Source organism: Saccostrea cucullata, unplaced genomic scaffold, assembly GCF_032062105.1.
Source record: "Saccostrea cucullata isolate Sc308-1 unplaced genomic scaffold, CSIRO_AGI_Scuc_v1 ctg473, whole genome shotgun sequence".
NCBI classification, from domain to species: Eukaryota; Metazoa; Mollusca; class Bivalvia; order Ostreida; family Ostreidae; genus Saccostrea; species Saccostrea cuccullata.
The window spans coordinates 278,653-290,000 of NW_026938446.1; the positions used below are offsets into that span (position 1 = coordinate 278,653).

An 11,348-nucleotide genomic window follows, 5' to 3' on the forward strand; every position below is an offset into this window, starting at 1 on the left:
AGAGGCGTCGCTTTCTCAAAACTTGTGGATATCATTAAGCTCAATTTTAGGGCAAGGTAAATATTTTATAGCCTGCTGTTTAAAGAAACTTGTTAAACTCCCACCATACTGCAGATACATGTACTTTGAATATATTCCATTAAAAGATCTGGTATGTGGCTGTATTTTAAAGTGAATTTAAATACATGATAATATTGAAATGCACTGATATCAATTGAAAGAAATTAGTATTGATCTCCTAAATATAAATTTCCTGTCCGTTTCAGAGGATTGTCCTCGACCCAGATTCCTACAAGGATATATAATATTAGGATTTTGGTGGCTTTTTATTACGCTGATCATGGCTTTGTACGCCTCTTCCTTGGCGGCATTCTTGACTGTTACACTTCCAAATGCACCTTTAAAGAATCTGGTAGAGTTGGCTTCACAGACACATTATAAACCTCTTGTCTTGCAAGGAACAAACGTTTTTCATTTATTTAAGGTTAGTCTATATGTTCACGGCCAGGAACACGTTAAGTTCCAAGACAGTACCGTTGTCAGAAACCTTTAAAGTTAAGCACTGAAAATGGTTCGTTGTCATGAACTTACAGGTAAGGTTATGATAAAATCCGTCCGTTGTCATTCAAAACATACAAGAATTTATACATAACGCCTAAAATTCGACATTTTTGAACAATTCAGTATTCCATACAAAGATTGATATTATTGATACTAACAATACATTTTGAGAAGTTTTGAATGGCGATCACATGCCCATGTGTGAAGTCATGATTGTCAGGTCAAAAATTAGATATTTCTTATGTTTAATTTATTAAAATGGTCCTTTCATTTTATAATATGAGGAGAAACTTCATTTTACATGTGTAAGGCAACTGACGGCCTTTTTTAAGGCAAAATGCTTTAAGAAATCGCAATTTATTAGCTGCAGAACTGTAGCTCTCTGCTTGAGAAAATTCGGACGGATCCGTCCGAATTTTCTCAAGCAGAGAGCTACAGTTCTGCAGCTAGCAATTTATAAGCAAAAAGTCCGTTGTCAGTACATGTTAAGTTTTTCTAGTCCGGTGTCTTTTTCCTAACATGTAAAACGCAAATGAAATGATTATATATAAATATTTAATAGAAAAGAAAACAAAGCATATGGCAGAAACTTTTGAATTAAAGTATTGAAAAACAAGCTGTTGAAACAAGAATATCAGAATTCTCGTTTTAAGTCATCATTTCGTAAGTTCTATGGACGATACAATGACCTTGTCAGCAAATAGAAAATCATGTCAAATGCTGACTGACGTTTTTCATCCTAATTATAATATAATTATAATATACAAACTGAATTGTCGACGAATTTCCCAGTTATGACAAGGAGCACACGGCGGATGTGACCGATCGGCAGGGGATGCTCACTCCTTTATGGCACCTGATCTCACTCATCCCACCTCTGATGTTTTGGACTTCCGTGTTTGTTCTGCTTCAATTATTCATTGTTTAATGAACTTTTGAGCTTGAGCCGGCCAACGTCTCCATATAATTGAAAAAAAAATCTTGAGAGGTTAAACAACATTCAAACAAACAAACAAAATGTTTGCCCACCCTCTTCCGACTCAGGGTAAATTATTTGGGTCGGCATAGATATAGATGGGAAGATCGGGCAGGGGATGTTCAGAAAAAAAAAATTACTTATAATATATTTGTTCATGCATTTCACCCGACACAGTAAATCAATTACTCCCTTTTCTGTCCTAATAATTATTTCAAAAGAATTTTATGGGCAAAGAAATTCAAATGAACAGACCTACGGACCAAGGAGGGGGGTCCTTTGCTGTGAGATAATTAAGAAAAGATATTACAGGAGTCCATGAACAACCCTCGTACATTGACAATTCAATGATTTTATGAAAACGTGGACTCCTAGCTGCCATATGTTTTTAAAATTTAACGTTATATCCAAAAGATAGAAATTAGTTTAACAGTCAATCCAAGTGATTTGTATTTTAATTTTATCTCCATTTATTTCAAACCTATTCAGAATTTAAAATTGCAAAAATCGGATCGCAGAGCAGGTCAAAATTTAGTAATTCACAAACAACACACTAAATAAATATTCTAATATCTGTAGTCATATTCTCTGTAAAATAGAGCAAAAAAAAAAAAAAAATTAGAACTGTTACATTCTGTGTGAAATGTATAGAGTTAGTATTTTTAAGAAATCTTTGACGTTACCTTGCCATTAAGTTAGCTGCAATAATGTACGATTTTTTTTGCGGGGGCGGGGGGGGGGGGGGGACTACAACTCCTTAGGGTCTCCATATAGTGATTTTCTCCCGCAATATTTCAGGGTATCACTCTCCATAAAATATCAGATAAAAAAATATCAGAGAGGGCTACCGTTCAGTATGCTCCGCGATTACAAAACATGTTGATTTTAAAATGAAATTGATTTCTATTAAATCTAATGAAATGCAATTTTACACATCTGCAAAACAAATATTTTACACATGATATTGTCCTTATTTTGAATTTCTTGATAGTATGACGAAGATTGACATTGTCCACCAACTTTTCGAACAACCCTCGTATTTCCTCATCTTCCAATTCATTCACTTTGTTCAAATGAAATTGAAGATAACATACTTTTAGTTTATTAAGACTTGTTGGCTCCCCCGCGCCACTCTCTCTTTCACCCTTCACCATTTCTTTGAAGGCATACTTGAAATTTATCAAAACATAAAAATACCCCTCACGTTGACCTTCTTCATGGTGTATATAGTACAGTACTAGCGACAACGGACCGAAGACAACGGATTGAATTTTCGTATCTTGTCATGACAACGGACAAAAATTAGAAGCAAAACTTTCAGTTTTAATCAGTTCGAATTTTTCTTTAAAGGCTAACAACATGTTTTAATACTGTTTGCACCCATTGACATAGAAATAGTATTCTATTTACGAAAAATTTAATATCTCGGAATAATCAAAGTACTGAAAGTACTGATACGAGTTGATGGTTGTTCAAGCTTATAAATTGAACACTGCTTTACTGATAAGGAAATGAAATTGCCTTTTAAAAATTGCAGAAATTTAGACTTCCATTTGATTTATGATGTCAATTTCATGAGATGATGCACTGTATTATTAAATCCCATGAAGAAATAATGTCATGTGAAATAATAAGGAAAGCAATTCTTTTTACATTATATTTAAACATTTATTGTGTATTAGTGCCCTATTTTAACAAATGAAATGAAACGCTCTTTTATACCTACAGTGTATCATGGTACAACAATATCTGAATGCCCTTAATGTGGATACAGCAAAAGTAATATCTCTTTAAAACAAGAGGCCCATGGGCCACATCGCTCACCAGAGTAACTTGGGTGATGCAGTTCTTTACCAGATTTCCTCTCTTTCTTTACCTATGATGCCCACTACCCCCTTCCCTTTTATGATTTTAAAACTTTAGAATCTACACAACCCAAGGATGCTTCCACATAAGTTTCAGATTTCCAGGCTCAGTGGTTCTTGAGAAGAAGATTTTTAATTTTGTTCTATAAATTTCTATGTTAAACTTGGATTCCCTATTGTGGCCCCGCCCTACCACCGGGGGTCATGATTTCAAACAATTTAATATCCACACTACCCAAGGATGCTTCCATAAAATTTCAGCTTTCCTGGCCCAGTGGTTCTTGAGAAGAAGATTTTTAAAGCTTTGTTCTATATATTTCTATGTAAAACTTGGATTACCTATTGTGGCCCCGCCCTACCCCCGGTGGTCATGATTTTAACAATTTAATATCTACACTACCCAAGAATGCTTCCACATAAGTTTCAGCTGTCCTGGCCCTGTGGTTCTTCAGAAGAAGATTTTTAAAGCTTTGTTCTATATATTTCTATGTAAAACTTGGATTCCCTATTGTGGCCCCGCCCTACCCCCGGGGGTCATGATTTTAACAATAAAATATCTACACTACCCAAGGACGCTTCCACATAAGTTTCAGCTTTCCTGGACAGAGGTTCTTGATAAGAAGATTTTTATTGACCCCACATAGTTTTGTCTTTTCTTGATTATCTCCCCTCGTAAGGGGACTTGGCCCTTCATGTTAACAATTTAAACTTCCCATCACCCAAGGATGCTTTTTGCCAAGTTTGGTTAAAATTGGTCCATTGAGTCTTGAGAAGAAGTCGAAAATGTGAAAAGTTTACAAACGGACGGACGACGGACAAAATGTGATCAGAAAAGCTCACTTGAGCCTTCGGCTCAGGTGACCTAAAATACTTTTCATTATCAATTTGACAATTACTATTGTTATACTTATCATATAAGATTTTTTTTACATTGCAGTCTTCCAGTTTGAATGTGTAAAAGCACAATATACAGTAAAATACAAGAAAATTATTTTTTTAGAAAAGAGAAAGTCGCCGTCACAATTTTGTTCATAATTTTCTCACAAGTGTAACGAGCATTAAGAATGCAAAATGTGTGAATGTGTGTCTTAATATCAGAAGTTTTACACAGGACCCTGATTTACAAATAAATGCTTCAGTAATCAAAGTACTAACACAGTTATATTTGGGCTACAGGAAAAAACTAATAATTATGTTCTTGAGCATATACACTTTACAACTGTTGCAAAAACACATGGTCACGGTAAAATATTTGTTGCATATCACAATAAGCTGTAAGATTTTACCTTCATGACACACAATAGACACAAGTTGGACAACTGCATTTTTTTCCAATGTAAATTGTAGTAGCTGAAATCGGTTTTGAAATTCAAACATGAAATTGATATGATATAAATAAACATATGCCTCCAACATTTTCTTGAAAATAAAATTTCTGCTATCAAACTGCGGTTTAAAAATTATATTGCTTCTAATTGATGTCACTTCAAAGTACATACTTTGTACATCACCTGAGTATCTTGGCTTGAAAAAAAGAAGATATCAGTTCCATTTTGAGAAGTTTAACTTTATAAATGGTCTCAAGCTCCCAGGGGGGAAGGGGCATCATTTGAACAAAAATTAAGTTGTAACAAGTTTACAACACAACAGACAACAAAGAAATCGGATCAAAAAACTCATTTAAGCTTTTGACTCAGGTGAGCAAAAATGTGTTTCGCCATGCAATTTTAAAACAATTACAAATATAAAATTAGACCAGATAATGAACACAATAAATTGATATGAAATAAACTTTTTCCCAGAGGTGATTTTACAAGGAAAAGTTCTCAATATAAAGATACACTTTCTTCATTTCACATTTGTTCCAGTTTTCAAGGGGAAGCTTGTCCTCCAACATACAAAAGACTGACAGCACAATTTTCTAATATATATCAATGCTTGAAATTGTTCTCCTACAACAGTAAGTTTATCAAATCTCCCAGTCATCCTTTATGCTCTGCCATTTGTGGTGTATACCTCTAGAAAAATAAAATATTTTACATTATCATTAAAACGACATATAAATAACAAGTTAAATTGAAGATCTGAAGGGTATTTTATTTATCATGACATTTTAAAAGTACCTCTTTGCTTTCCTGGAGATGTCATCTGGCATTAAGGAACCCCCAACATGGTAGTGATGGAGTTAAATTTCTCCGGAATGAGAAATTAACCAACAAATCTCCAGAAGCAATGAAAAAGGTTTCGTAAACAAATCCTTCCAGGAACCATTATGCTCTGGCCCTTATGGTTTATACATGTACTTCTAGAAAAATAACAAATTTTAAATTCTAAATTAAAACAACATATTAAATAAGATTTGAAGGGTATTTTATTTATTATGACATCTTAAATGTAAATCATTATCTTTCCAAAGCAATAAATTAAGATCACTTGAATTCCAATCCTCTGTAGGAATTCAAACCACTTCTTTATACAAAATGCTTACAAGTGCATTAGCAACACGTACACTGTCTACCTCTACTATCTTCTGAGAAATTGTTTGATGCTTTATGCATAACTGCTGCAATGCAAGTAATAGCTGAGACTTGCTTTGACAATTTTTCTTTGAACCTGATATTTTCCAGAAAATTTTGTCTTTTTCTTTTTTGAGCCCTTGACATCATCAACATAATGCATCTTTAAGATCATCAAAATCTCAATCTGATCATTATTTTTTATTTACATCTCAAATTGTTAATTCCATAGTTGTATGACACAGGATGCCTTTGTACTCGCATGTCATCCAGAACATGTGCATTTTTTTTCACATACATTGTATTCCCATTTATGAATATTTTTTTTATTTTATAATGAAAATAAATAAATAAGACACTTTCACCCTGTTATGTTACACTAAAAAGGTGGTCTATATTTTTCTGAAGCGATATAAGTAAACATAAATCAATTAAAATAACTTATTCCAGATTTATTATGGAACAGGTGCATGTGGTGGATTTTGATCCGCTCCTGGCTAAAATAAAAATGGCGTCGTTCCAACAGATGCTTCGTTCTCATCGTATTTTTCGTGTGATACAGTGAGGTTGCCAATAACGAATCGCACCCGTTAACGAATCACTTTCAGATGAAGATTCTGTATTTTTCTTATCAAAGTCCAATACTTAGCCTAACCTAGCTGCCCTGTTATGCTGAATTATTCTTGCTTTTATCATATATCATGAAATTATTAAATTCAACTCGTTTAATGTCCTAATATTTAAATAAACATGAACAAGCTTTTTAGTGACGCTGACCAGAAGCGTACATGCAAGCAGACTACTTTCACTTTTCGGTACCGCTCCAATGTGAATCGTACAGTCTAGGTAAACAAATTTGGTGCAGATGTTTAATAAAATTATGTGTCTAAAAGCACTGAAAGCGTCATACAATTTCTAAATCAGAAATTAATAGTATTCGCTTTAAAGTTGGGGGTATTTAGGTTTCCAATAACGAATCACTGTTTCAAGAAATATGAGATGCAATTATAATTTTTCGTATGCGGTTTTTTGCACACCAGTTACAGTAAAAAAAAAAAACAACAGAAGATGTCTACCAAAAGCGTACAATAAAGGTGGTTAAAATACACATAAACAAAATCAGCAGTCAAAATCAGTAAGAAGTACAGAGCATGTGGATTCGAGAATGTCTCCCGGTGATATATGTGCATGTAAGCTAATGTGAAGACATCGACGATAGCCAAATAAAAATCGTCATGATTACCAAACAAAATTAAGATTTAGAAATTTTATTTATTTATCCCTTTGCAATTTAAACTTCCCTACTAAATCATTATTTCCAACAATACCCCGTTTGCAGTTTTCCTATTCCCTAAAAAATTATTTCCAATAATAAATTTTTATTTCTTGTCATGATCAAGATCAAGCTCGTATAATATAAAATGCATATTGCTAACAATACTTTTTTCAATTCAACATCAAGCTAAATAAATTATAAACAGAGTATTATGATACCCCCCCTTTTTTCAACATATACTAGTTAGTAAACATATGATTTAAATTACATATTGAGAAAATGATATGCAGACTGCAGCCTTTTGCCTATATGGAATATATGCCACCACTGTCTTCACGTAAAAGGGAGAAAGAGCACTATGAAAGCAGCTAGAGGAGAATGAGCTGTCTTAGTCATTTCTATAGAGACGATGGACAGTTGAAGTAGACCCATATAAAGTGAAAGGACAACCTCCAGTATTTAATAAATCGGTATACTGGTATTTAGTCTACTGTGGATATTGGAATGGAGAAATCCAGCAAATGAATCCCAACATCATTATTTGTAAAGTTGTCTCTACTCATTGGAGGAAATTTAGGTGTTGGGTCTCGACATTTTGAAAATATAATTGTTCCTTTCAGCTTTAGGTATCTCTGAAGCCAGGCTCGTAGGAAGCAATTTCTGTTGGTAGGTAGGGAAGGGGGGTGCAGAGCAATACATTTTCAGTTGAGGAGGCACTATCAACCACCAAAATTCCTTGACAATTAATTAATCAAGCATTAAAAGGTCATCTGACGTTTTTTTTTTTTTTTTTTTTTGAGGGGGCACAATCATATATCTAGCGATCTATTTTCTATCTAAATAGCGACAAAATTATGGGGAGGGGGTGTGGTAGCTCAATGAGTACAATTTTTGAATCAAAAATTAATTCTTCGGCTGTTTGCAGTTCATCATGCACGTATATAAGTTTTTACGTCCTCTTATATCAACTAGTCAATTGTTTTCCCTATGATTTCATTGCTGTTGTTTTTACATTAATTGTCGGATGCAAACAACTCAAAAAATTCCTAGCTTTTCTACTTTTTTGGGTGGTGGGTGGGGTTTGAAATATTTTAAGGCATAGTAAAACGTTACGTAATAAGGGTATTTTTAAATTTACACGGTCCCGAACCAGAATAATCAGCTTTATGTCACGTGATTCGGTAATGGAGAAAATGATCCGGTAAAGGAGAAAACATCATTCATACAAGTACAGCGATATTTTTTTATTTAATCAGTGGTTATTGGGGAAATATATATGATGTTATAAGTAAAACATAGTACCACCAAACAATGTTGTAAAATGAATTTAACTCAAACTCAGGTACGAAATATCCAAGCAAATTTACTAAGTGATTCGATAACGGCAACCTCACTGTACAACAAATAGAAATATTATCTTGGATAATTTCGTTTCGTATCATTGCATGCAGAAAAATATTCATTCGATTTTCACTAAAACATGACCGATTCTCTTAAGAAAGTGGAAATCTAGTCGAAATTTCAATGGCATGTCCTGTCGCACGACTGCTGTTTTGTGTGTTTTCAAAGACTTGAAAATAATATTTCTAGTGAGGCAGTTGCCTCATTACTACAATGGAAGCTACTTTTGCGGAAGAAACACAAAGAAAAATTTATATAGAATCAGGCCCCTAAAGCCGCAAAAACAAGGTGGCGCTAATGTTTACTCGGTCAGTACCATACAAAGTCCTATCGATAAACTACTGGCTAAGTTTATATTTCAGAGCAACACGTGCAACTATACTTAAATGTACATGTAATTACATTTACGTACCTTCTAAAAATTTCCTAGTAAGCCTCCACAGTCCCGTCAATTTCTTTTGAAGTCACTGTTGTGCTGCCGATTTTGCGTGTTTTTGTTTACAAAGCAAAGTAGCATATGGTGCGTATGAATATGAAAAAGTAGTTCGATCTCTATGTTAGGCCTATGTGTCATTTGCATAAATCCCAACGAACAGAAAAATTAACCAATGTTTTATGCAATAAGTTTGAAAATTTTAAAAATCGACAGACATATATGCACATATAGGAATATGAGAAGTGACGAAATACACTTTCATTCTTCGGCGGTTTAAAATGCACTATTTTTTGTCGGAACGACACAATAAGGCATGTCTGATGTCAATGAAAATGTTATTGTTTTTACTTAAAATAAATTTCCTTTCAAAAAAAGAAACATTGACATGTCTTCAATATATATGTTCGCTTTTATTTATGTAGAGTTTCTCAAGATCTGATACAATTCATCGTAGAAGGAACTGAATAAACGAGGTGTGTTCTTTGGTCAAAATTAGGTCAACATTGTAAGCAGTAGCATTACTGAGTTGATGTCCATCAACTCGTAAAAATGAATCAAATTCACATGTGGCTTCAACAGGGTTTATATCGCCAACGCAAACTCTTCTTTTATTACTTTATTTTAATGGCTGAAATTCTTACAAAACCAAAAAGGATGTCAGCCCTGTTCCCCATTACAATTTCAGACATTGGTTTTAACGATTTAGTTTTAAAAAATGAAAAAATACTCACGACCTGTCATCTCAAGTCATGACACCGGACGGATTTTATCATAACCTCTCCCGTAAGTTCATGACAACGAACCATTTTTAGTGCTTTACTCTAAATGTCTCTGACAACGGTACTGTCTGGGAACCTAACGTGTTCCTGGCCGTGATGTTGCTGCTGTTGTCCTGCTGAGAAAACTTTTTTTGAGTTCAATTTGTAACGGAAAATGTTTTTATTTCAGTCTGCAAAAGGAGGGTTTCACAAGAGGATATGGGAAATGATGTCTGACATGCCAAAGATCACAGTTATGGATGACGCCTTTACTTTGGTTGAAACAGGAAAATATGCTTTTATATCTGACTCATCTGAACTTCGATTTGAGCTTCGGAATAAATGTGACGAGCTGGAAATTGCACAAGAATCATTTTTATTGACCCAGCTATCTTTCGTCGTCCATAAAAATTTTCCGTTTAAAGATGCCTTCGACAATCAGTAATGTTATTTATTTATTATTTTTTGGTATTCAAATATATAAAGTTGAACTAGTATGTAATATATTTAAGCAAACAATTTTTTTTAAATTGTAAATTCTTTTGCTTCGACAATCAGAAAAATATAGTTGTTTAAATAATGATTTTAATACTTTTAATACTTAAAAAGTTTATTATACATTAATATATTTTATAACCATTCATTTCTGTGAATTTTTCGTTTTTCCCAGAAAAAAAATACACATTGATTGGTCTAAAGGGAGCCGACTGGGGTTTTATTGTGTGAAAACTACAATAGAGAAACTCTTAAATTTTATATCATATGTCACTTACATTGACTTTAGTGTATCTGCTAAGTTTAGGGATAATCTACCGTCCAGGGACCGTCTCAAAATACAGGTACCGTTCATTTAAGATTATATAAGAAAGCGCCAATTTTTCGCACTTCAAACCAAACTTTTTCCTCAATTTATAATATATAAGTAATGCTATATTGCACATTATATGTAAGAAACACAAACGTCTACCTACTTGATTCCGGAAGGGGGAATCGCAAAATGTCAAAATTAATGAAATTTTCCTGTTTTAACTGAGAACTACTAAATATGTTAGATACAAAGAATTTATTTAAAAATTATGAAAATGATTGAGAGAATCTAAAATTTCTATGTTTTAAGTTTCAAGAGCTTATATTTAATAATTTTTTCAACCTGTAATTTCATAATTTTGTTAAATTTTATTAATTAAGTGTAAAAAGTTGCTTTAAAACAATAAATACGCTTCATCTTACTATGATGCGCGATGTATTGGGCAGTGGAAACCCAGTCGGTCATGATCTTGAATATCATATCAGAAAAGACCATTGTGTCATTTGAGTAAAAAATTTGTTAAGCTCAAACACGTAAAAAGTCATAAATGATGATGAACTGATACTTCAGATAGAAGATGTTCTTGTCTTGCTAGATTATGGTAGAATCTTCATTTCACTACACTTCTCTTTATGAAGCCAGTCGAAAACAAATTTAAGCCAAATTCTTTTAAGACCGCGCAACATTAACTGGCAAGATTGGAAATATGCAGCTTACGTCATTTCTATCTGATACATTCAATGATAGACAA

The 11,348-nt window shown here is 33.3% G+C and overlaps 1 protein-coding gene and 1 long non-coding RNA gene across 2 annotated transcripts in view; one reads left to right on the forward strand and one right to left on the reverse strand.

Annotated features, from left to right (window-relative positions):
- Positions 1-272: 272 nt before the first annotated feature.
- The window catches only part of LOC134250323 (uncharacterized), a 16,564-nt gene continuing 5,488 nt past the window's right edge, over positions 273-11,348 (forward strand). The window contains exons 1-2 of the mRNA XM_062732685.1: positions 273-484; positions 9,980-10,230. Coding sequence (XP_062588669.1) covers positions 341-484; positions 9,980-10,230 — 395 coding nt within the window. The 5' untranslated portion in view covers positions 273-340. The remainder of the gene's footprint in view (positions 485-9,979; positions 10,231-11,348) is intronic.
- LOC134250271 (uncharacterized) lies at positions 4,526-9,099 on the reverse strand. Its single transcript, XR_009988458.1, has 3 exons — positions 9,008-9,099; positions 5,526-5,707; positions 4,526-5,420 (listed from the first exon to the last, which is right to left on the reverse strand). It is a non-coding gene; the product is annotated as an uncharacterized LOC134250271 (long non-coding RNA).